At 42.5% G+C, this 27184-nt stretch overlaps 1 protein-coding gene across 4 annotated transcripts in view; it reads left to right on the top strand.

The window, feature by feature from the left end:
* KCNK2 (potassium two pore domain channel subfamily K member 2) overlaps positions 1 to 27184 on the top strand; it is a 181333-nt gene that overhangs the window by 100088 nt on the left and 54061 nt on the right. For 3 of the 4 annotated variants that reach the window (XM_084832661.1, XM_084832655.1, XM_084832669.1), the window contains exons 4-5: positions 12104 to 12264; positions 14858 to 15044. In XM_084832661.1, the coding sequence (XP_084688787.1) occupies positions 12104 to 12264; positions 14858 to 15044 (348 nt within the window). Of the gene's footprint in view, positions 1 to 12082; positions 12265 to 14857; positions 15045 to 27184 lie in introns of all 4 variants that reach the window. The other variant, XM_084832651.1, reaches the window with a different exon arrangement.

The raw sequence follows: 27184 nt of genomic DNA, 5'->3' as shown, positions 1-27184 counted from the left end.
GGCAGAGGAACTAGAGATCAAATCGCCAACGTTCGCTGGATCATGGAGAAAGCAAGAGAATTCCAGAAAAACGTCTATTTCTGCTTCATTGACTACGCTAAAGCCTTTGATTGTGTGGATCACAACAAACTGTGGCAAATTCTGAAAGAGATGGGGTTACCAGACCACCTTACCTGTCTCCTGAGAAACGTGTACGAGGGTCAATAAGCAACAGTAAGAACCGAACATGGAACAACTGATTGGTTCAAAATTGGGAAAGGAGTACAACAAGGCTGTATATTGTCGCCCTGCTTATTTAACTTATATGCAGAGTACATCATGAGAAACACCGGGTTGGATGAATCACAGGTCGGAATTAAGATTGCCGGGAGAATTATCAACAACTGCAGATACGCAGATGATACCACCCTAATGGCAGAAAGCGAAGAGGATCTCAAGAACCTCTTGTTGAGGGTGAAAGAGGAGAGTGCAAAAGCTGGTTTGAAACTCAACATTAAAAAGATGAAGATCATGGCATCTGGCCCCATCACTTCCTGGCATATAGAAGGGGAAGAAATGGCAGCAGTGACAGATTGTATTTTCTTGGGCTCCAAGATCACCGCAGATGGTGACTGTAGCCATGAAATTAAAAGACGCTTGCTCCTTGGAAGGAAAGCTATGGCAAACCTAGACAGCATAGTAAGAAGCAGAGACATCACCTTGCTGACAAAGATTCGTATAATCAAAGCTATGGTTTTCCCAGTAGCAACATATAGCTGTGAGAGCTGGACTATAAGGAAGGCTGAGCACCGAAGAATGGATGCTTTCAAATTGTGGTGCTGGAGAAGACTCTTACGAGTCCCCTGGACTGCAAGGAGGTCAGATCAGTCAATCCTAAAGGAAATCAACCCTGACTGCTCATTGGAAGGACAGATACTGAAGCTGAAATATTTTGTCCACCAAATGCGAAGAGAAAAGTTACTGGAAAAGACCCTGATGCTGGGAAAGATTGAAGGCAAAAAGAGAAGGGGACGGCAGAGGATGAGATGGCTAGATAGCATCACCAATGCAATGCATATGAACTTGAGCACACTCCGGGAGAGAGCGGAGGACAGGAAGGCCTGGCGTGCTATGGTCCATGGGATCACGAAGAGTCAGACATCACTTAACGACTGAATAACAACAACAATGCATGAATTGTATTTATTTAGACTTGTCTCCAAATTCTAAATGTGCATGGCAAGTGGCATTTCCTTTAAAACCAGATCCTAAATAGAAATGTAACAATCTCATGGAATTGAATAAGATATTCTATAATTGTGAGGAAATTGCTGAAACTAATGCTGAATCCAGGATTTTGAGGGCTCTTGGGCAAGACACCCTCAATGGGCCTCCTCCTTCAGTGAGTTTACCTTCACACTGCCATTGCCACCAGCTCTGATTGCTCCTCCTGTCTTACTCATCATTGCTGCCACTTGCTTACTTGACAGGCAGAGAGCCAGTGAGCAAATAGGCAGTGGCATCTACTGCTCCTTCTCACCACCAGTGTTGTCTGGGCCAGAGTGAGAGGCAGGTTAACAAGCATGTTGCAATGATGAAAAAGAGGAGCAAATGGAAGGGGCTGTTATCACTGGGCCCCTGCTGGGGTGTGAGCCCTTGGCAAATGTCCAACCATGCCTATCCTTGATGCTGGCCATTCTGAAACATCCTCTCTCCGTGTCCTTGTATTTACTTGGCAAATGGGTAGTTCAGTCAGGAGGTTGTCTGGACTGATCTTAAGACTGGCATGGCAGATAAGGGAGGGGCAAAGGCATATAGGATTTCGCTGGAGCCATATAGCTTATATAGCCATATAAACTTTAATTATAGCCAGATAATTTGGAACAGGGAGATTGGATCCAGACTTAGTCATGCTTGGAGTAGAGCCATTTCAATCAATGGGACTTAGGTTAATCATGACTAAGTTGTTCCACTAATTCCAGTGAGTCCAGAGCCAACTCATAGTCTTTGGCTCTGATCTAAGACTTGATTAGAGTGAAATGAGGCAGCAGTTTGACCAGTATAGCACTAAAAATATAGCACACTACCATTGTTGGTGATGCACTGGAAACCTTTTCTGATATTTCTGATTTGGATAGGGGGTGGCCTTAGACAAGATGAGCAGAAAGAGGTATATAATGTTCATCTCTCCACAGGTGATATACGTGCATTTCTCCCCTTCTCCAGACATGCAGGGGGAAAAGCATGAATCATTTTCCTTCACCACATCTATGTCTCATGCAAAGCCACTAGCTGTAAAGCTCCTAATGAACAAGTTGCAAAATCCTAAGAGTTTCTTGTTTTAATGTGTAATAGTTTATTTATTGAAAGTATTTATTGAAAGAGGCAATTATATTTTGTATATGCAAGATAATTTTCCATACAGTGATTTCTCAATCCTGGGCCAAAGCAGGGCAGCATATGAATATAGCATACTAAAATGATTCAAGCACAAGAGGGATGTTACGTGCGAGATGTGACATATAGCTGGTACTGGGAAAAGGTGCAGATCATGATAAAACCAAAACAATGTTGAGCAACAAACTGTATTAAAAGGAGGTAATTATGTGACAATGTTCTCAACTAAAAAGTCCTCATGGAATTTGAAACTTAATGCTGCAGCTAATGTGGAAGAGATTTTCAAACTAAGTGTGACAGGTGTTCTCAAGCTGTGGCATTCTCTGGTCCAAAATCATTATTGCCATGTCCTTCTTGGTCAGTTATACGTATCATCCTTTCTAAACATTTCTTATTGGGTTATTAATGACTGTCCACATCTTTACATCTTTATGTTCTTTCTCTTTGAGGTCTTCCTATGCTTTCATTCATATTTTCAATTTTCCCTTGTCCTTACATTGTGTATCATTTTTCATTTTAATTGTAAACACCATGGATAATACCCAGCTGTGTCTGTCCACCTGTGGAACAGATGCCACTGGTAGAACAGATCACCTCTCTCCTCTGCAGCCCCCCCTCCCAAATCTTCCTCAGATAATTGGGGGAGAGGAAGGGAGTTTATTTGCATTGGATGGAACTCCATGAGGTATGCTTTTAAGCTATAATTTGAAGCAACTATGAGATAGTTCATTAAAAAAAAGTTTATTTCAATGCTTTCCTGCATTTTTATACAACCTTCTCCCCAAAATTCCCCTTTTTCCTCCCAGTCCCACACAGCTGTTTCTATTCTGTACTTGGTACCTCAAAAGCATAGGAAATATATAATCTACTGCCTAGATGATGTCTGTAGAAAAATAAAGGCATGCAGCTGGTTGTGAGCATCGCATATCCTGGAAGTGGCTAGTGTCAGATTACAAGCAAAGCCCTTTGATTTCAGCAGGGTCAAGAAAACACAAAGTTAAACTTCTTAATATTGAGTCCAAATAAAGTCAAGATTTTGGGTGTAGGGGATTCACATCTCTAGCTGATTTGATTCTTTGTTGTCAGTGAGAAGCATACTTGTGCGAGGGGAAAGAGGTACAAAAAATGAAAGTGTTATACAGACCTGTGTCTGTTTTTGCACAAGGTCCAAATGACATTCTCTCCAAGGTAATTGTAGCATAGGCACTCTAATAAAGAGTCATCAGTCAATATTTATTTTATGCCATTCGGGGATTTTGTGTATATAGAAGCTGATGTGTAAAATGTCGAAGTCAGACTGTTGCCTGTGCTGAGATCTGTTTTAAAAAGTTACTTTTTGATGGATAAGTAAGCAAGGTTTTGCTCTGTATCTCATTTTGACTTGAGAGGTCCATCATCAGACGTCCTATAGTTTCTTTTAAAATTAAAAGCAACTGGAGGATGACTTAAATTGGGGACGCAGCACTGGGGATTAACCTTTTCTTCCCATGAACGTTCCTAACAAAAATCGTCCCAAATTTGCTATTTGCATCACTGGGGAGAACATACAGGTATAGATCTCCTACATCTTGCCTAGTTCTGCTCCTTGGCTTCTTGTTCTTCATTACTAGACTTTGAACGAATTTGAGCAGTCTATGATAACCCTCCCCCCTTTTCCCCAAGAAAAATATGCCAGGTGATCATAAGGAGAAAGGAGTCTGATATGTTCCTTAATATTATATCACAGTTTGCTATAGTGAATAGAGCAGTCTTCCCCTACCTGGTGCCCTCCAGATGTGTTGGACTGAAGCCCCCATCATTGGAAATGATGGGAGTTGCAGTCCAAAACATCTGGAGATCATATCTGGGGAGAACTGGGTTCAAATTAGAGCTGTGTGCAGGTGGCCTCTCAAAACTGTCCACCTTATTTGTGGGCAGAGAAATTTGGGAGATAATTTCACAGATTTTCTCCAGGGGGGTGAGAAATTCTCAGCCATTTCTCACAGGTAGGGCTGCCCACTGGCAGGGCTTGTAGCACAGCTTCTTTTGGTCTTGGTAAGGGTTTTTCATGCTGCAACAGCATCTACTGTGTTAGCAGGCTGGCCCCCATTTTGCATCTACCACAGTGCAGGTGTGAGGGGGCGAGGAAGTGTTGTGTCCCTCTAGGGATGAGGTGGAGTTAGTGCTTTGCCAAAATCTGCCCTCCAATTTCCAGAAAGTTTTCTTCCCCCACAAAGGGGGCTTCCATTGTTCTGTCTCATTCTCAAGACAGTCTATAATTTATGTTGAATTTCATTTAGTGGTGTTTCTGAGCTTACCTAGGTGACCTTCACATGTTGGTTTTTTAGTGAGATGGTTCTTCTTCACTCACAGGTTTTCACAGGTGCTTTAAATGACGCTGCTGCTCTCCTGCTGCTGCCTTGCATCTTCCCCTCCTTCTTCCTGTGTTATCTGAGAATGCAGAAAACCCGGCATTTTCTGTGCTTGCGATTGAAATTGCCATTTCCTCCCTGTGTATTTCCACTTTAGTGCTTTGTCCCACTTCGTGTGGGCGTGTGCTGGGGTGTGTGGTTGGGCAGTGTTGAATAACATGCACACAAAATGTGGATAGGGAGACATTTTTCTCCCTCTCTCAAAATACTAGAACCCAGGGTCATCCTATGAAGCTGATTGGTGGGAGATTCAGGACAGATAAAAGAAAGTACCTCTTCACACAGTGCATAGTCAAACTATGGAATTGACTACTACAGGACGTAGTGATGTCCACCAATTTGGATGGCTTTAAAAGGGGGTTGGACACATTCCTGGAGAAAAAGGCTATCAATGGCTACTAGTCCTGATGGCTATATGCTACCTGCAGTACCAGAGGCAGTGAGCCTATGTATACCAGTTGCTGGGGAACATGGGCGGGAGGGTGCTGTTGCACTCATGCCCCGCTTGTGGGTTCCTGGTCGACAACTGGTTGGCCACTGTGTTAACAGAATGCTGGACCAGATGGACCCTTGGTCTGATCCAGCAGGGCTCTTCTTATGTTCTTAACATTGTCATAACAACAAATAGGTGGGAGGGGAGGCAGGTCACTGACCGCGCTTCCAGTGCCTATTTCTGCCTCTCTCCCATTCCGCTACAGGTGCTGCTGCACATACACCACTGTTTACTTTGGAGGTGCACCATATCAGTGCTTCGTAGGGGTGCACGAAACCCACTTACCTGGTCTCGCAGCTTTTCGTGGTGGGGGGGAGGCACTTCGCTGCTCTCCCCCCGAAGTTCAGGCCGGGGGGGGGAGGCTTCCCGCCTCGCCCGGCCGAAATTCAGGCTGGGGGGGGAGGCTTCCCGCCTCGCCCGGCCGAAATTCAGGCCGGGGAGGAGGCGCCTCGCCTCGCCCGGCCGCGAAATTAAAAGTTAAAAAAAAAAAAACGCCCCCGTGATAGGCTACGTGACGATTAACGTAGCCTATCACGGCTAGATGTGCAAAGTCAGCCATGATAGGCTACGTAAATCGTCACGTAGCCTATCATGGGTGACTTAAAAAAAAAAAAGTGCGTACGGATAATGGCGGCCCCCATAGGGAGCTGCCATTCGCGTTCCTTATTTGGTCCCTGTAGTCTACGTAAATCTTTACGTAGACTACAGCGAAAATAAGGGCAACGCAAATAGCGTTGCCCTTATTTTCGACGTAGTCTATGTAATCTTTACGTAGACTACAGCGACCAAATAAGGAACGGGAATGGCGGCTCCCTATGGGGGCCGCCATTATCCGTACGCACTTTTTTTTTTTTTAAAGTCACCCGTGATAGGCTACGTGACGATTTACGTAGCCTATCACGGCTGACTTTGCAAATCTAGCCGTGATAGGCTACGTTAATCGTCACATGGCCTATCACGGGGGCGTTTTTTTTTTTTTAGTTTTATTGGAATGGCGGCGGTGGCAGCCGGTCGAAAGATCGGCTGCCGCCCCGCCCCTGACAAAGACCCGATGAACTGCCACCGGGACCCGCCACCAGGAGGGACATTCGGGAAAGGTAAGTCCCGTCCCGGGGGGGGTGCGGGGTGCGGAGAATTTCTCCCCGAAACTTTTTCGGGGGGCCGAACACGTTGGCGCTTGGCCCCCCGAAGTTTCGGGGAGAAATTCTCCGCCAACCCTACTTCGGTCTACAGGACCTGCACTGCCATGGCAGCAGTGGCTGAGATGGCGGCTGCTGCTGCTCCTCCTCCTCCACCTGAGGCATCTCCTGGGGATTCTAGGAAACTCCCAAGCTGCTGGAAATCTGGGGTGAGAGCAAAATTCAGGAGCAGCTGCAGAGCAGCCACCGGAACATGGACTCCTTTGAAGATGTTGTGGGTGAGATGGTCGCATGTGGTCACAACCACACCACCTTGGAATACAGGTCCAAGACAAAGGTGATGCGGCTTGAGTACAAGTGCGTTGTGCATTCCAGTCATTTCCATTCCCAAGGTTACTTTAGCTTCTTTCAAGGGATGCTGTCATTGAATGGGTATATGAATGTGGGCATTCTTGCCCACATTCTTGCCCAATCCTATATCCATTGTATAGGATTGAAGGCATTCTTACCTTCACTCCTATACACACTTATCTGGGAGTAAGTCTCATTGATATCAGTAGGGCTTACTTTTGAATAGACATGCACGGATTTGAGCTGTAAAGTGGTTAACCATCCCAAATGCTTCTCTGAGATCCCCCTGAACACAGCACTGCTTACTTCTGAGTAAACTCATTGGCTGTAAGACATGTTTTTTAAAGGACACAGGGATGTCTTCTCTTTTTCCACAAACCTTGTGCTTTACCGCTACAATCTTCAAACCATTTAGAGGCCAGTAGGAATTAGAGATCAAATCGCCAACTTTCGCTGGATCATGGATGATACCACCCTAATGGCAGAAAGTGAAGAGGATCTAAAAAGCCTCTTGTTGGGGGTGAAAGTGGAGAGTGCAAAAGCTGGTTTGAAACTCAACATTAAAAAAATGAAGATCATGGCATCTGGCCCCATCACTTCCTGGCATATAGAAGGGGAAGAAATGGAAGCAGTGACAGATTTTATTTTCTTGGGCTCCAAGATCACCGCAGACGGTGACTGTAGCCATGAAATTAAAAGACACTTGCTCCTTGGGAGGAAAGCTATGGCAAACCTAGACAGCGTAGTAAGAAGCAGAGACATCACCTTGACAACAAAGGTCCGTCTAATCAAAGCTATGGTTTTCCCAGTAGTAACGTATGGCTGTGAGAGCTGGACGATAAGGAAGGCTGAGCACCAAAGAATGGATGCTTTCAAACTGTGGTGCTGGAGAAGATGCTTATGAGTCCCCTGGATTGCAAGGAGGTCAAATCAGTCAGTCCTGAAGGAAATCAACCCTGAGTGCTCATTGGAAGGACAGATACTGAAGCTGAAGCTCAAATATTTTGGCCACCTAATGTGAAGAGAAAACTCTCTGGAAAAGACCCTGATGCTGGGAAAGACTGAAGGCAAAAGGAGAAGGGGACGGCAGAGGATGAGATGGCTAGATAGCATCACTGATGCAATGAATATGGACTTGCGCACACTCCGGGAGAGAGCGCAGGACAGGAAGGCCTAGCGTGCTATGGTCCATGGTGTCACAAAGAGTCGGACACAACTGAACGACTGAAAAACAACATCAGCTCTAACTGCGACAGGAAGAAAATCTACATTAAAAGATGGAGTTTTGCTGAACTGACTTGTAGATCGTATTGTGAAGCGGAACGCAGACTTTAGCTTCATAAATACCCCTCACCCTTTCCTTTCCTGGGAGTAAGTGTCATTGTAATCTGTGTGGTTTGCTTCTGAGTAGTCATGCATAGGTGTGCACTGTAAGTCTACTTAGAGTAGCAGTCTTAAGGTCTCGCATCCCCTTCAATGCGTTTTCTTGAAACCTCCCTCTCCCATTGACTTGCCCAACTGCCTCTTCTCTGTTTTGCTCACCAGTTTGATGGGCTTTTTTCCTCCCAGAGTGGATGGAGGAGTCTCCCTTCTCAGCCACACAGGAGAAAGGCTTGACAGTTAGGATTTCAGTGGGTATTAAAAGTGCCTTTTCTCCTCCCCTGAATAAATTCATTATGCAGAGTTTGGAATTGTCATTTTTAATGGTTTCTTTTGTGTGTATGTGGAGTTGTTTTAGATAAGGCAGTAATGCTGAGGTGGTTTTCCACAGTGCTCCCTCCCACCTACAGCAAACCACCATAATCACTGCCACAAAGTATTCTGAGTGGCAACAACCTAGGATGGCATGAAAGAAGGTGGGGCAGACAACTGCACAGGTCTGGCATGTATGTGCATACAGCTATTGAATGGACTTGCACTCATGCCTGTGAAAACATCCGTATGATTGGGAAGCAAGTCAGCTACTATTTCTTCTTCTAGCCCACCTTACAGGGTCACTGGGAAGCCATAATAAGGGGGAAGAGCCACAGCAGCATGGAGGTGGGGGGAGAAAGCCAGTCGTTGGCAAGCCAGAATAAAGGGGAAGAGCAACAACAGCCGGGGGGGTGGAGCCGGTCGATGGGAAGCCAGAATAAGGGGGAAGAGCAACAAAAGCCTGGTGGGGAGGGAAGCAAGCCAGGTCCAGTGAAGAAGGTGTCCTAACGAAATGGTTGCCTGGGTGGGGGGGCTGCTAGGGATGGCTTGGTGCATTGACTGTATACAAGTCCGTTTGTGGATCTCTTACTTCTGTAGTTGGGAACCCGGAAATTGGTATAGCCTTCGAACTCAGTAGTGCAAGCAATGGTCTGCATTTAATTCCATCACACACTGACATATTTAGCAGAGAAGGACTACCAGCACCAGCAGCCTCGTCAGCTGCTATTGCAGCAGTTGAAATAAGCCACCGAGAAGACCTCTCTCTCTCCCTTGCCACAAAGTTGGAGGAAGGAGGGGGGCAGGGGACCTTGCACGCTGCAAGGTAAGCACATCCTTCAACATCCTGATTGCAAGCGTTTCCTCTTGTGTCCATGTTGACCAATAGCTAGTGGAAGAGGGCACTTCCAATAGCCCACTATCCCACTAGAAGGGCTTCTGGCTTCCCTCCTGCTGCAGAGGGGTGGGTGGAGCCATGAGTCATGTTACTGGAACCAATGATCAGTGGGGGCAAGGGGCCAGCAGCCACTTTCTGTCTTGATTTTTCCGTGCAGCTCTGTCCAGCCATGAAAAGGTATAGAGCAGAGGGAATTGCTATGAGAGACGTCTGTATACAGGGCCAGTCTAAATCCTAGAAAGGATCCAGAATCAAAAAGGACCAGTTTGTAGTGGGATAAAATGCCAAGTGTGAAGAGAGCCCTCACAGCTAGCGTCCCAGGCTGCCTGCCCTTCCTGATCAGAAAAAGCCCTTGGGGAGGAATTAGCTCATGATGCCTTCCAGTAGGTTTCAATTGAATTGTAGGGAGCTGAGGAGGCTACAGGCTGCTAAAGAGATGACTGTACAATGAAAGACAGGACACTTGTGCTCATTCCTTGGCTACCTCCTAAGTAAGATAAGCCCAAGAAATCCAAACCCAACCCTTGAGAATTTCTCCAAAATTTCTTCACCATAGAATTTCTTTTTGAAAACAATTTCTGTCAAATTGAATGAGAATGGTTGAAAAAAAATGTGGGAGAAATTCTCTGCATAGCACTAGTTCAAATGCCCACTCAGCTAGAAAGGTGACCTTGGGCAATCGCTCTTTCTTATCCTCCTCTACTTCAATGGGTGTTGTGAGAATAATATGCTGTCTTGAGCTCCTTGGAAAAAGAGGGTAGGATAAATGTTCTGAATAAAATAAGCAACGCATGTACTAACTCTGCAGGTTGATGGTAGTCATCATTACCACATGACCTGATTTGGAGTTTTCCTCAAATCTCATAGGCCATCTTTATTACAAGCAAGGTATTGCAAGGAAAACAAAGATTTCTGTGAAGAATCATTTAGTAAGGCAAAGGAGACACCTTCCCTTCTGTGGATTTATTATACAACAGCCCAGGGCATGGGGTGGGGAACCCCATCATACCAAGAAGCCCAGGTCTTGCTTTCCAGTCCCTTATGCTTTGAAAGATTTAACTTTCAGGTTTGTCAGCTGTCAGTATATGTAGAGTCAAAATAGCAGTTATGGATGCCTCTGACCACAGAAACAGTAAAAAGATACCTACCTGGAACTTGATGGGAAGAAGGAACAGGCTTTGCCTACTGCTTTAGCATATTCTCTCCTGAATGTCCAGGATTTTTGTTAATCAGCATGTCTGTATACTAAAAAAGACAATTTTAAGAATTCTCCCCCAAATTGCACCCATTTTCAATGACTCTGAATATCTCCCCATACAATATGTGCCAAAAGTACTTGGCTGAGACCTTTTGGTTCAGCCTTAATTGGTTCAGCCTTAATTGGTTCAACCTTCATCATAACTAGCTAGCTAACACTATTTTACTAATTGCCCCTCACAAATCCTTTATGTTTTAAAGATGAGTCTTTCAAAATCATGAGTTCACATTCAGTATTCTTAACTGAGAGCGAAATTTAACCTTCCAGTACTTCTGGAAGTACTTCTAAAACCAATTTAATAAATGTAATTTCTGAAGAACTGAAAAGAAATTTGGATCAATACAAGTTGCTAAAATAACAAGATTGCCGTTATGTTTTTCCAAATGCTGTGTTTTCACAGTACATAATTAGAGTTGGGTATTTTTGTTGAGGTTTGGGGGTCTTATGGTAACTGTGGCTGTAAACATTATGGGTTGGATCTAGACTTGCGCTTTCCTCCTGCACATTGGAGGTAGCACTGCAGGGGGTGGGGAAGGGGAAATCAGAGAAAAACACCATCCCACCCAGGGCTGGCATCAAAGGCAGGCATGGTTGGGCATCTCCTGAGGCCACACACTCCAGCAGGGCCCCACTGACAAGAGCCCCTTGGACTTGCTCCACCTCTTCACCATTGCAGCCTGCTTGTTCACGTGCTTATTGCTCTGGCCCAGACAATGGTGGTGGTAAGAAGAAGGAACAGTAGGTGCCACTGCCTACTTTCTCACTTGCTTTCTTCCCACCAAGCAATTTGTGGTTGCAATGATGAGAAAGAGGATGAGGAGCAATAGCAGCTGCTGACAATGGCAGTAAGAAGTTAGACTCACTGAAGGAGGGGACCCATTGAGGGTGTCTAGCCCAAGGGCCCCAAAATATCTGGAGCTGGCACTGATCCCAGCCCTTCCTCCCGTGGAAAGCCTCCCCTGGATTCTGGTTCCCTCCATGAATGGAAGAAGCCTTTTTCCATTTGTAGAGAGACAAGTATGGATCAAACCCTGTATGTTTTGAAAAAGACTGAGTCATATTGTACAATAGGTTATAAATAATAACTAATCTATGGATTATTTAGTGACTCTCAATAAGGATCTGATCCTGTTCTCAAAACTGGAAAGGAAAAAAACAAACATCATTATCCTTTTGAAATGAATTGGATGTCTGCCTTAGTAAACATATGTAGCGATATCATTTTGTGAACAGTAACAGGCCTCCTCAGTGTCAGTTCCAACTGTGTTAGAAAGACAGATTGATTCGTTGTATAATACCACAAATGCAGTTCAGTTTGAGGTGAGTTTAGCAATCCAATTAAGCTAGGTTCTCCATATGAATGTTTTAATGTGATAAATACTCCTAGGGAACATTTAAAAAGTGTCCTTATCTGCAGTACTAATTAGATGTGTAATTTAATGCCTTTAACTGATTTATCAACAGCTCAAGTTGTTTGTAATTTAGGATTTGGGAACATCTCACCACGTACAGAAGGTGGAAAGATATTCTGCATCATCTATGCCTTACTTGGAATTCCTCTCTTTGGTTTTCTGTTGGCTGGAGTTGGAGATCAACTAGGGACCATATTTGGGAAAGGAATTGCCAAAGTAGAAGACACCTTTGTTGTGAGTATGATGTCCTGACATGTAAATATGCAGAGTAAATAATTTTACTATAAGTTTAAAATATGTTTAAAGGATAACAAAGAGGTCTAGGTTCCACAGGAAAACAACATTAATGTGATTAATATTTTATATGTAGTGGCAAGAGCTTTAAAAGTTTACAGAGTAAACTGTGCAAGATTTTGCCGTTGCCTTTATGAAATAAACTAGATGTTTCATGCAAGTACTTTGTCGTTGCCCTTTGCTTTTTGAAAAAGTAGTTTTTGGGAGGTGGGGCAAGGTGAAGCAGAGAAGAAAGTTAGCGGGGTGTTTAACCCCTTCGCTGCCTGCTTTTTCTCAGTTCTAAATAGCTCCCAACCCAATTCTCCTTACAAGGTTTACATACCCATGTTTGTAACAAACACACTTTGGGGTGGAATTGGCTGGCGTGTGCGTGTGTGTGTGTGCGCGCGCGCGCGCATGTGCCAATTTAGAGCAGGGAAGCAGAGGCAGAGAAAAGGTTAAGCACTTGTCTGCTTCATGTTGCTGCCTGCCACTCAAAGCTGCTTTTTCAAAAATAACAATATACGGATAGACAGAGAGGTAGTCATAAGGTCTAGTTTGGCCTAAATCACTTGTAATACCGTGATGCTTCTGTAATGCCTTCACCAAGGGCTTTTGTTTTGGAAGTTATAATAATACATTGCTCAAGAAAGTAAGAGGAAAAAAGGAAGCTGAATGAGAGGGCAACTTGGAAGCAATGCAACAGCATCATTGCACTCACTTTAATAATAAGTGCAAGCCCAGAGTACATAATACAGATTCACTTCAATTTTACCTGTGGAGTTTATGTATCACAAGTACCAAAATAATAGTTCAAGAAGGAACAATCCTACTCCCCTCGCAAAAAAATGATGTATATGGAAAATCAAAATAAGGACAGATCTAGTGATTAGAACCGCTGTGGGAAGTACTGGCAGTATACTGGTGCATCCTGGAGCAAACACAAAAAGTATGGAGGTCATACACACCAATTGGTTCCTGCACCAATCATAGTATGTGGAGTGGCCTTATTATTATTATTAATTATTATTATAATATTTATTTATACCCCACCTTAAGGCAAAGGGAAATCCATGGCTAATATGGGTTCCTTGCAAGAGGAAAAAAGGTGGGATATAAATACAATAAATAAAATAATATATTAAAACCTCCATCAAGTGTTAGACTTTATTGTAGCTTATATTTCATTTCAAATTAATGACATTTTTCTAAAAACAATATCAAAAACTCTCTAAAACTACATGGCTCTAGTGGTTTTGGTAACAATTTTATTAGTAGTATCACTTTATTTATTACATTTATATACTGCCCAATAGCCAAAGCTGTCTTGGGGGTTCACGTAACAAAACTTAAAATCATAAAGTTACATTGTTTGTCATTCTTCTAGGAAATTAATTGTTGGAAGGTAAAATGTATAGAAGCCAAATGAGACTAATTTATATAACCAAACCAACATGAGGCATAATGAAATAAAGTGTATACATTTTACATGATTTTGCGATTTTTGCCTTATGGTATTTCTGATGTCAGCTCAGTTTCTTCTTAGGATAATTATCTACTCCTTCTTTGGGAAGATTCATTGTTGACTCAGATTACTGTGTTTATCATAGGGCAACTGCCACTGTCACATGTTAGGTTTATGCTGTGAAGTGACTATCCTTATCAGGTATCATTGATAGAGCTATATTACTATAAAGATATGCTATCTGTCAATGGAAGCAATTTATTCAGAAATAAATATAGAGGAATATTAAAATGTTATTTACATAACATCCATCCACTTTATTCTAAAATAAATGTCTACTTTTCTTTTTTGTACAAAGACGCTGGTTTGTTTCAACTATAGAAAACTTTATCCATTTTTAAAAGTTGTGTTGACATGTGTAACATGTACTTTCTATATATGAAAGGACATGGGAGCAAGCCTTGGACTCTTGCATCCCTCCCCATACATTCATTGCACATGATTGTTACAATCTTATGGATACTTACTTGGCAGTAAGTCCCATTGAAATCAATTACTTGCTTAGGATCATGTTGAATTTCTGATGAGGGCCTTTGTAAGGCCTCGCCCATCCACTCCTTTTTTGCAGCACACAGATCCATTTGAGCTTAGTGGGTCTGATCATCATTAAAATACTTCTGCAGATTTTTTTGTGGACCTGCTTGGGACAAGGCTTTCACCATGGTTATGATACACCTTTGCCATCAACTTTTCAAGGAGGACCACCTGCAATACTCACATAGTAGCATTCAGGCACATAATAAAAAACAGAATTAGCACAAACAGCAAAGCCAGAAACAGCAGAACTTTCCCTGTACCTCCGAAATGGTTCTGTTACCTTCTGGTTTTGCTGTTAATTCTAGTTTTGTTTTGTTCTGTTTTTTCTGTTATGTGATTTGCTTTTAAACTTTTTAACATTACGTTGAGTGGGTTGTAGAGAGAAAGTGAGCATACACATGCATGTGCACACACATAGGATGATAATATTTTACTAATAATTCTTCTCCTCTTCCATCCCCCTTTCCCCTTTGTTTATTCTTTTCCCCCTAGAAATGGAACGTGAGTCAGACAAAGATTCGCATAATATCAACAATAATATTCATACTGTTTGGCTGTGTGCTGTTTGTTGCTCTCCCTGCAGTTATATTCAAGCATATAGAAGGCTGGAACACACTAGATGCAATTTATTTTGTAGTTATCACCTTAACAACTATTGGATTTGGTGACTATGTTGCAGGTAAGACTTTTACCATCATCTGCTATCAGGTTTTTAATATGTAAAGATATTTAAATGATAATACACCAGTGTACAATGTCTACACCGACTAACAGCTCATTAGGGTTTCAGACTGGAGCCTTACCTACCAGAACTGAACCTGGGATCTTTTATATGCAAAGCATGTGCTCTACCACTAAGCTACAGTCATTTCATTATAACTTTTGAAGGGATTATTCATGCCAAAAAACCCTGAAGTCTGGAATATGAGTATCAAAAATTGGAGCACCAGGAGAAATAATGCCAAATCAATCATTTTGTTATAAATTATAAAATAATTCTGAGACTAAGCTAAATTGTTTCATCTGTCTCTTTTCAAAGTAGAAGTTAGGATCATTTAAAATATCATGGATTAACAGTGTATGGCACAAGTGTACAGTGTTATGCCTGAAACAGCTACTCTGTAGATACACACCAGGGAGCCACAGTTGCTTCAAACATGAATATCTATAGGCACCATGGGCCTATCTCACTTCTCTCTTCTCCTAGTGCTTTTGTTTGTTTGTTTGTTTGTTTGCTTGTTTCATTTATATCCTTTTTCCTCCAAGGAGCCTAAAGCAGTGTACATGATCCTCTTCTGCTCCATTTTATCCTCACAATGACCCCCTGAGATAGGCCCAAAGTCACCTAGTGAGCTTCATGGCTGAGTGGGGATTTGAGCCTTGGTCTCCCCAGTCCCAGCCCAACACCCTAACAACTACCTCACACTGCCTCACTTGATTTCTCTTCCTTCTGACAATTATCTGTAGATTGTGCTATTACGCCTTGATATATAAGATGGTTATAGGGGAAAGAGCCCTGTTTGAATATCAAAAAGGGAGAATGTTGTTGCAGTATGGGCTGGTTGTAATGGATGGAAATTGGATGGAGGCTTAGGAAATATGGGCCTTCACTCAAGCTTGCTTTTTGCATTACAGTTTGCATGCATGAAAATGATCATGCGAGTCGATATTTGGATATGCCTGCTGAGCCACTGACAGTATATATTTAAGAAGTTATTATGCTTTCATATTCCATCCCAAAGAAAAAGAAATGCAAGAAAGCCAAGTGGCTGTCTGATGAGGCTTTACAAGTAGCTGAGGAAAGAAGGGAAGCAAAAAGCAAGGGAGAAAGGGGAAGATATACCCAACTGAATGCAGAGTTCCAGAGAATAGCAAGGAGAGATAAGAAGGCCTTCTTAAATGAACAATGCAAAGAAATCGAGGAAAACAACAGAATGGGAAAGACTAGAGATCTCTTCAAGAAAATTGGAGATCTCAAGGGAACGTTTTGTGCAAAGACGGGCATGATAAAGGACAAAGAAGGCAGGGACCTAACAGAAGCAGATGAGATTAAGAAGAGGTGGCAAGAATACACAGAAGAACTATACAGGAAAGATCTGAATGTCCCTGATAGCCATGATAGTGCGGTCACTGAACTTGAGCCGGACATCCTAGAGAGTGAAGTCAAGTGGGCCTTAGGAAGCATTAGTAACAACAAAGCTAGCGGAGATGACAGTATTCCAGCCGAGCTATTTAAAATCCTAAAAGATGATGCTGTTAAAGTGCTGCATTCAATATGCCAACAAATCTGGAACACTCAACAGTGGCCGCAAGACTGGAAAAGGTCAGTTTACATTCCAATTCCAAAGAAGGGCAACGCCAAAGAGTGTTCAAACTACCGCACAATTGCGCTCATTTCACATGCCAGCAAGGTGATGCTCAAAATCCTACAAGCTAGGCTTCAGCAGTATGCGAACCGAGAACTACCAGAAGTACAAGCTGGGTTTCGAAGAGGCAGAGGAACTAGAGATCAAATCGCCAACATTCGCTGCATCATGGAGAAAGCAAGAGAATTCCAGAAAAACGTCTATTTCTGCTTCATTGACTACGCTAAAGCCTTTGATTGTGTGGATCACAACAAACTGTGGCAAATTCTGAAAGTGATGGGAGTACCAGACCACCTTACCTGTCTCCTGAGAAACCTGTACGAGGGTCAATAAGCAACAGTAAGAACCAGACATGGAACAACCGAGTGGTTCAAAATTGGGAAAGGAGTACGACAAGGCTGCATATTGTCACCCTGCTTATTTAACTTATATGCAGAGTACGTCATGAGAAATGCCGGGTTGGATGAATCAGAGGTCGGAATTAAGATTGCTGGGAGAATTATCAACAACCTCCGATATGCAGACGATACCACCCTAATGGCAGAAAGCAAAGAGGATCTCAAGAACCTCTTGTTGAGGGTGAAAGAGGAGAGTGCAAAAGCTGGTTTGAAACTCAACATTAAAAAAACTAAGATCATGGCATCTGGCCCTATCACTTCCTGGCATATAGAAGGGGAAGAAATGGAAGCAGTGACAGATTTTACTTTCTTGGGCTCCAAGATCACTGCAGACGGTGACTGTAGCCATGAAATTAAAAGACGCTTGCTCCTTGGGAGGAAAGCTATGGCAAACCTAGACAGCATCGTAAGAAGCAGAGACATCACCTTGCCGACAAAGGTCCGTCTAATCAAAGCTATGGTTTTCCCAGTAGTAATGTATGGCTGTGAGAGCTGGACTATAAGGAAGGCTGAGAGCCGAAGAATTGATGCTTTCGAACTGTGGTGCTGGAGAAGACTCTTACGAGTCCCCTGGACTGCAAGGAGGTCAAATCAGTCCATCCTAAAGGAAATCAACCCTGAGTGCTCATTGGAAGGACAGATACTGAAGCTGAAGCTCAAATATTTTGGCCACCTAATGCGACGAGAAAACTCTCTGGAAAAGACCCTGAAGCTGGGAAAGACTGAAGGCAAAAGGAGAAGGGGACGGCAGAGGATGAGATGGCTAGATAGCATCACTGATGCAATGAATATGAACTTGAGCACGCTCCGGGAGAGAGCGCAGGACAGGAAGGCCTGGCGTGCTATGGTCCATGGGGTCACGAAGAGTCGGACACGACTGAACGACTGAACAACAACAACAATGCTTTCATATATGAAAGTCCACACTTGAGTATAAAAATGTGTATGATTTTAATATGAAAATGCTCCCAATATATTTTTTCCAGCCTGAAACATGCATATGGGAGCTGCTCCCTTTATCTGATTCTATATATATGTCCCAAATATATTGACATTTGAGATCCTTTTCCCATGTTGCAAAATACAATGATTCCTGTAGACAAGTGTAGACCATGGTATACAGTTATCTGACATAAGAAGGAACCGTAAATGACTCCCAAAATGAACTGAGTTGATGGTCTATCACAGCTGGTATACTCTACAAAGCCAGAGCATTTGTATTTTTATCTTGTTTTTAAATATATCTCAGTTATGTTTATAGTAGGAACATTATGTGCAAAGGCCCATTTAGCTGTAACTAGAACACTGAGTACATTAGTAGTTTCTGTAATACATTTTTGCACATTTTCATCTACATGGACCACTTGACATAATAATTTGTTCCTACAGCTCTCAGCCTCATTGTTATTTTTTATTATCAAGGAAAGCACAATTACTTTAAAGACTATCCTGATGTGCAGCTCCTATGGATTTTGCGGCTACTAACTGTATCCTTATCTGCACTATTATTTTGGTTCTCTCCCAAAAAGTAACAATCTAACTGGAATGAAGGATTCAAAGTATACACCAGAAAAGTGTATTTCAAATTCCTAAGTTCCAGAATAATTTTTTTAGGTACCAACAGAAAATGTTTAGGCTCCAGTCTTCTGCGTAGCCCCTTCATGGATCACTGCCTTGTTGTGGCGAAGGGGCTTGCGTAACTCAGTGAAGCCATAAGCTATGCCGTGCAGGGCCACCCAAGACGGACAGGTCATGGCAGAGAGTTCTGACAAAATGTGGTCCACTGGAGAAGGAAATGGCAACCCACTCCAGTATTCTTGCCAAGAAAACCCCATGGAACGTATCACAAGGCTAAAAGAGATGACACCGGAAGATGAGCCCCTCAGGTCGGAAGGTGTCCAATATGGTACTGGGGAAGAGCAGAGGGTATTTCCAAGTAGCGCCAGAAAGAGTGAAGCGGCTGGGCCAAAGCCGAAAGGACACTCAGCTGTGGATGTGTGTGGTGGTGAAAAGAAAATCCGATGCTGTAAAGAACAATATTGTTTAGGAACCTGTAATGTCAGATCAATGAATCAAGGTAAGCTGGAGGTGGTCAAACATGAGATGGCAAGATTGAACATCGACATCTTGGGAATCAGCGAACTCAAATGGACAGGCATGGGCGAATTTAATTCAGGTGACCATCATATGTACTATTGTGGGCAAGAATCCCTTAGAAGAAATGGAGTAGCACTCATAGTCAACAAAAGGGTGGGAAAAGCAGTACTGGGGTACAATCTTAAAAATGATAGAACGATCTCAGTACGAATCCAAGGCAAACCATTCAACATCACAGTAATTCAAGTCTATGCCCCAACCACTGATGCCAAACAAGCTGAGGTTGATCGGTTCTATGAAGACCTACAACACCTTCTAGAACTAACACCAACAAAAGATGTCCTTTTCATCATAGGGGATTGGAATGCTAAAGTAGGAAGTCAAGAAATCACCGGGATAACAGGCAGGCATGGCCTTGGTGTACAAAACGAAGCAGGACAAAAGCTAATAGAGTTTTGCCAAGAGAACATGCTGATCATAGCAAACACTCTTTTCCAACAGCACAAGAGGCAACTCTACACATGGACATCACCAGATGGTCAATATCGAAATCAGATTGATTATGTCCTTTGCAGCCAAAAATGGAGAAGCTCTGTACAGTCAGTAAAAACAAGACCTGGAGCTGACTGTGGCTCAGATCATGAGCTGCTTCTTGCAAAATTTCAGCTTAAATTGAAGAACGTAGGGAAAACCACTGAACCGTTCAGGTATGACCTAAATCATATCCCTTATGAATATACGGTGGAGGTGAGGAATAGATTTCAGGGATTAGACCTGATAGACAGAGTGCCTGAGGAACTATGGACGGAGGTCCGTAACATTGTTCAGGAGGCAGCAACGAAATCCATCCCAAAGAAAAAGAAATGCAAGAAAGCCAAGTGGCTGTCTGATGAGGCTTTACAAGTAGCTCACGAAAGAAGGGCAGCGAAAAGCAAGGGAGAAAGGGGAAGATATACCCAACTGAATGCAGAGTTCCAGAGAATAGCAAGGAGAGACAAGAAGGCCTTCTTAAATGAACAATGCAAAGAAATCGAGGAAAACAACAGAATGGGAAAGACTAGAGATCTCTTCAAGAAAATTGGAGATACCAAGGGAATGTTTTGTGCAAACATGGGCATGATAAAGGACAAAGAAGGCAGGGACCTAACAGAAGCAGATGTGATTAAGAAGAGGTGGAAAGAATACACAGAAGAACTATACAGGAAAGATCTGAATGTCCCTGGCCTGATAGCCATGATAGTGCGGTCACTGAACTTGAGCCGGACATCCTAGAGAGTGAAGTCAAGTGGGCCTTAGGAAGCATTAGTAACAACAAAGCTAGCGGAGATGACAGTATTCCAGCCGAGCTATTTAAAATCCTAAAAGATGATGCTGTTAAAGTGCTGCATTCAATATGCCAACAAATCTGGAACACTCAACAGTGGCCGCAAGACTGGAAAAGGTCAGTTTACATTCCAATTCCAAAGAAGGGCAACGCCAAAGAGTGTTCAAACTACCGCACAATTGTGCTCATTTCACATGCCAGCAAGGTGATGCTCAAAATCCTACAAGCTAGGCTTCAGCAGTATGCGAACCGAGAACTACCAGAAGTACAAGCTGGGTTTCGAAGAGGCAGAGGAACTAGAGATCAAATCGCCAACATTCGCTGCATCATGGAGAAAGCAAGAGAATTCCAGAAAAACGTCTATTTCTGCTTCATTGACTACGCTAAAGCCTTTGATTGTGTGGATCACAACAAACTGTGGCAAATTCTGAAAGTGATGGGAGTACCAGACCACCTTACCTGTCTCCTGAGAAACCTGTACGAGGGTCAAGAAGCAACAGTAAGAACCAGACATGGAACAACCGAGTGGTTCAAAATTGGGAAAGGAGTACGACAAGGCTGCATATTGTCACCTGCTTATTTAACTTATATGCAGAGTACATCATGAGAAATGCTGGGTTGGATGAATCAGAGGTCGGAATTAAGACTGCTGGGAGAATTATCAACAACCTCCGATATGCAGACGATACCACCCTAATGGCAGAAAGCAAAGAGGATCTCAAGAACCTCTTGTTGAGGGTGAAAGAGGAGAGTGCAAAAGCTGGTTTGAAACTCAACATTAAAAAAACTAAGATCATGGCATCTGGCCCTATCACTTCCTGGCATATAGAAGGGGAAGAAATGGAAGCAGTGACAGATTTTACTTTCTTGGGCTCCAAGATCACTGCAGACGGTGACTGTAGCCATGAAATTAAAAGACGCTTGCTCCTTGGGAGGAAAGCTATGGCAAACCTAGACAGCATCGTAAGAAGCAGAGACATCACCTTGCCGACAAAGGTCCGTCTAATCAAAGCTATGGTTTTCCCAGTAGTAATGTATGGCTGTGAGAGCTGGACTATAAGGAAGGCTGAGCGCCGAAGAATTGATGCTTTCGAACTGTGGTGCTGGAGAAGACTCTTACGAGTCCCCTGGACTGCAAGGAGGTCAAATCAGTCCATCCTAAAGGAAATCAACCCTGAGTGCTCATTGGAAGGACAGATACTGAAGCTGAAGCTCAAATATTTTGGCCACCTAATGCGAAGAGAAAACTCCCTGGAAAAGACCCTGATGCTGGGAAAGACTGAAGGCAAAAGGAGAAGGAGACGGCAGAGGATGAGATGGCTAGATAGCATCACTGATGCAATGAATATGAACTTGAGCACGCTCCGGGAGAGAGCGCAGGACAGGAAGGCCTGGCGTGCTATGGTCCATGGGGTCACGAAGAGTCGGACACGACTGAACAACTTCTGCGTAGATGGAGAAAATGGCAAAATTTGTAGGCATCCAAATTCTAGGTTCATGAGAGATTTTTATTAAAATTTATAACATATACATTATATGGAAGTGTGTGTGTGTGTGTCTGCGAGCCTGAATATAATTTCAAATGCACAAACAGATGCTCTGGCTTTTCATGGTAGAGAAACCCAAATTCATTTTGTGTAGCCCTTTAATTTATCTACTCAACAGCCTTCCACAGATCAAGGTGGATAATCTAGACCACCCAGACTACAGGGAAATATAGTGAGAGCAGGTTAGGGCGCAATCCTATGCATATTTAGACAGAAAGAAGTCCTGCAACTCCCAGCATTCTTCTGCCTGCATAGGGACATTTTCTGTCTAAACATGCATAGGATTGCACCCTTAGTTGCATAAAAGGACCTGCAGAGCAATAGGTTCCTACAACTCATCAAAAGAGCTAAGCCACTGGGGATAGCAAAACCAACCAACCCAACCAAACTTTAGTTAAGTTGAAATGTTTGTGCTTGTAAACTAAACCTATGAAAATTTCACCTCCACTCACCTCATTTCACCTCAAAATTTCATCAGTGCAGATTCAAGGTGCAGGTTGCTTATCAGGGACATTTTACACATCATGATATTCAAGAGGAGTACTACCCCATCCAGCACAGGTTGAATCCCTATCCCCCGATTAGCTGTTCCACTGACCAGGAGCACATCTGTCTTTTCAGGATTAAGTTTCAGGTTGTTAGCGTCTCTCTGGAATGTGATGGGAAGGAAAGCTAGAGCTGTGTATCATCTGTATGTTGCTGAGACCACACTCCAGATTCCCAGTGGTTTCTTGTAGATATTAAACAGCCCGGGGGCCAGAATGGAACCCTGTGGGGCTCCATAGGCTAGCTGCCAAGGAATCAAGCAGACATCCTTGAACACCATCTTCTGAAATCACCCCTCCAGGAAGGGCTAGAACCATTGAAAGACAGTGCCCTCAAGGCTCATCACAGCCAGAAGGATGCCATTACCATGGTCAATAGTATCAGAAGCCACTGAGAGGTCCAGTAGAATCAACAAGGACACACTCCTCCTGTCCAGTTCCCAGTATAGATCATCTACCAGGGTTAACTAGGCCATTTCCATGCCATAACTGTGTGTGTATGTGTGCGCACATGTGTGCGCATGAGTGTATGTGTGTGTGTGTGATGTGCTTTAGTTCATTCTACAAAAAGTAGAATATGTATACTGTTCAAATAACTTGGCTGGAACAAAGCGAATGTAATTGCATAGGTTAGAGGTACTGTAGAATGTAAAAGGATTTCTGAAGGGGATGAGTAATGTATTAGGTCAAATACGATTCAAGTATTGGCATTTGAAGAATTCAGATACTGCCAACTGTCTGGCTTTTACTTAATCTTGCCAAAATGCAAGAACAAAGTTTTAAAATTATTGTTAACATGTACATTATCTTCTTTCCTACTTCTCCTTCCAGTCTCTGTGTTGCCTTTATTGATGGCACCCCCCCCCCCCGCAGTTATAATTCAAGTATCTTCCAACATTCGAATATTTCATGTACTATTAAAAAATGTGCTTTGCAAAAATTAAGTGTCTGAAAGAAGTGAGTAGGAGTCTTTGAGAACCCTTACAGAGATTAAAGTGTCAGAAGAATTTACACATAGAGAGATAAATGAAATAGGAATGGGAATGCTTGCACCTTTTTTAGAAATGCTAGTAGAATCTATGAGAATCTTTCTGAAATAACAATGGAGTAGAAAGAAAAGGAAGAAGGATAGTATTGGTAGGAAGTTCTTCAGTTGTATGGATATTTTTTACCCCGCCTGTTTTTTTTTTTTTAAGGAATGCTTCTTCTGTGCTCACTTTATTGCTGAAGGATGTCTCAGTGCATAACAATGAAAAAATATTACCACCTATTTAAAGTATTTGTACATCTTTGTACTTAAAGTATTTGCACATCTTTCATCCAGCAAGATGTTGCATATGTTTGCTGGTGATGTTGAGACTCTTTCTTTCAACAAGTCCTGCAGCCAAATGGCAAGCTACTGTTTAATCTTGGCGAATGTAAATATGGTTGACGTGGGAGTGATCAGCACAGAGATTTGAGGAAAGAAAATACTTAGACAAAGCCCGCTACATGCATGAATATGGCATGTGTGCACAATGAATTTCTGTCCAATTATACATCTTCGATTAAACATGTAGAGATGCATCTAAAGCTATGTGTGTAAATATCTATACACAGATGTTCCAGGCCACACATCCATGTGTGGGGTAGCCCAGTCACCCCAGTAGAGATGGCCTCTTCGTGTATAGAAATGACTGTATGGGTTGTATCCAGTGGTGTCATTCCACTAGCAAATGATGTTGTGCAAGGGAGAATCCAACCAAATTTCCACTTGTACAGCCAGTTGCAAAATTGCTTCCAGATCTTAGGTTTACAAAGTGGTTCTCTAGCACTTGCACAATGGGAATAATCAGCAGAGCTGCACTAGCACTAATGGTATGTCGGATTTTGGCCTGTGTGTGTCAATTGGTTCCCCCTATTAAAATTAATGGACCAACCTGTTCAGGTAAAGGGATTTCTTTGCATTCATGGTATTACTTTGCATATACATCACATTTTATCTGAAACAGATCTTGGAATATGGGGAAAGGTGTAAATAAACAAGCAGAAAAAATTAACAAGAAGCCCTTTCATGTTTTTGGCAGACTGAACACCTGTACAGTTATTTACAGAAGATAATTTCCTATTTGGTTAGCAAAATACTTATGGTAAACAGCCATTAATTTTTGCCATCTGTTTTGAAAACTATTGGTCTGATCCTATGGTCTGGTATTCCTTATCATTCAACTCTGTCCTTTGACACTCAAGAAATTGCCTTCTGCTGATTTAAAATGCCCATAGTTGTAGTAGACATCCACATTAATAGTCTACACTAGTGAGAAAGAGGTCATTTTTGATGCATTAAAAACTTTACTGTCACAATTACAGCTTGATAAATGAGCTGAGAATGGGTAGCTGGAGAAACAATTTTTAGCTTCTCCTGAAGAATTAGAATACCGTAGGTGTAAATTCTCTTCAACTGGTTTGAAAGGAAGCCATTGCATTTGACATTTTCAAAAAATAAATTGCTTGGTGAAGGTGAAAAGTTGGAGAGCTTTTTCATGTACATTCTGTCATCTTCAGCATGATTATAGAAACTATGCTAAATATAGAATCAAAGCTTAAATATTTGTTATATGAGAATAAATTATGAGCAGATTAAAAACAGTGCAGAAACAGGAAAAAAATAGTACAGAATTACAGCTAATTCTTTCTGAAGCATTTTTGTATAGATATGCCAAGTAGGCAAAGCATACAGCTTTGGGTTTAGATGGAGGATGCCAAGGTTCAAATGCCTGCTCAGCCATGAAGTCCTTTTGGTGGCTTTTGACGAGTCATTATCTCGTCCTGATCTATTTTTCAGGATAACTGTAAGAAAAGAACTATAAAGAACTTTGTCGAATGAAAAGTGACATAATGATTAATCATCGATCTTATATATCAAGGTGTTGTAGAACTCAGATGATGAGCAGATGGGTAGCAGCTGTCTTGAGGAGGGGATAGGAGGAGAATAAGAAATACTAAAGAAAAGGTGTGGGATGGAAGAGGGGAAATGGGACACGAATGAAACAAGTCATGAATGAGGTCAAACAAAGGCAGAAGGGCTATTTAACTACAGGTCAAATGAGATGATTGAGATTAGACTCATAGACTCATAGGGTTGGAAGGGACCTACAAGACCATCAAGTCCAACCCTCTGCTCAGTACAGGAAGCCTGATTCCCAGGTGGTCTCCCATCCAAGTACTAACCAGGACTGACCCTGCTTAGCTTCCGAGATCAGATTTGATCAGGCACATCCAACACTTCACTCTTGCAGGAGGAGGAATCCCAGCTCCTGCCTCAAAGTGAAGCCACAGCTCATGTCAGGAGTTGCCTGTGCTTGAAGTGAGAATTTTCAGGCTCTGGAATGGCCTTCCCCACGTAGGCTTGCTAACTGGGCAGAAGGGCTATAAAAAGCTTCCTCCTTGGGCTTGGACCTTGCTTGAGCAACTTCCTGGTTCTTGTCTGTTTCTTTCTGGTCCTTGGCTTTGTCCCTCAGCTCTGACTTCTTGCTTTGTTCTCCAGCTCTGACTCCCTGGCTTAACTCTGGTTCCTGGCTCACCTCTGTCAACTGACAGTTTATCAGTCCACATAAATAGCATAGCAGCACCGGTTCTATTCCTCTGTTATTGGAGAGCTGTTTTCCTATTTCTCAAACGCTTCTGTCTCTGATTGGCTGCTGGTGATGCCAACCAGAGGCAGATATTCTCATGTTCTTTTTAAATATACTATTTCTACGCCTACTGTCATGAATCTGTCCATTTTGGTTTCTCTTACTTTCTCATTTTTCCAGTCTTAAATTCAGTTTGTCCCAGACACTGATTTGTTTAAAAAGTCCACATGAACTTTTGTACACATGTGTGTATGTTTTTCTCCAAGTGCATGCATTTTTGTGTGCATTTCTAATGTACACATTTTTGTACACATTTTTTTGATTGAAACATTCCATTACAAAATTTAGAGAAGTGAAAATTTAGAACAATAACTGAGTTTTGGTTTGTGTATTGGTTTGAGAGTGTGAAATTAGATCTCATCGATTTAATTTAATTGAAGTTAAAATGTAAAGCTTAATTTTTATGAACAGCCCAGAAAGCTTTGGCTATTGGGTGGTATAAACTGTAATAATTTAATTAATTAAAATGTGAACTCAACGAATTTCTCTCCCATCCCTACGTACTGTGCTTGAATTGCACATTATTGAGATTCTGCTTTGAATGTTGTCAGGATTTACAGGCACCTTCTACAGGCTCAAAGCCACAAAGAACCATTCCCTCAGATTTTAGAATTGTTAATTGAAATTCCAGAACCTAGAGTCCCAACATTCCTGAGGTGTTGTTTATAAGTAGCCACAGAAGTTAAGGAGTGTGACAGAGATGCTAATGTTTATCTTAGACTAGGAGTTGCCAACTTGTGGCCTTCCAGTTGTTTTGGCCTACAACTCTCATCAGCCCTAGCCAGCATAGCCAAGGGTGAGGGACAATGGGAGCTGAAGGCCAAAATATCTAGAGGCCCACAAGTTGCCCACCCCTGTCTCAGAGGAG

Source organism: Heloderma suspectum, chromosome 1 (genome assembly GCF_057233095.1).
Source record: "Heloderma suspectum isolate Gila_16-S chromosome 1, 16-S_ref, whole genome shotgun sequence".
NCBI classification, from domain to species: Eukaryota; Metazoa; Chordata; class Lepidosauria; order Squamata; family Helodermatidae; genus Heloderma; species Heloderma suspectum.
The sequence above is the reverse complement of the archived record's forward strand: the minus strand, read 5'-3'. Positions and strand labels throughout refer to the sequence as shown.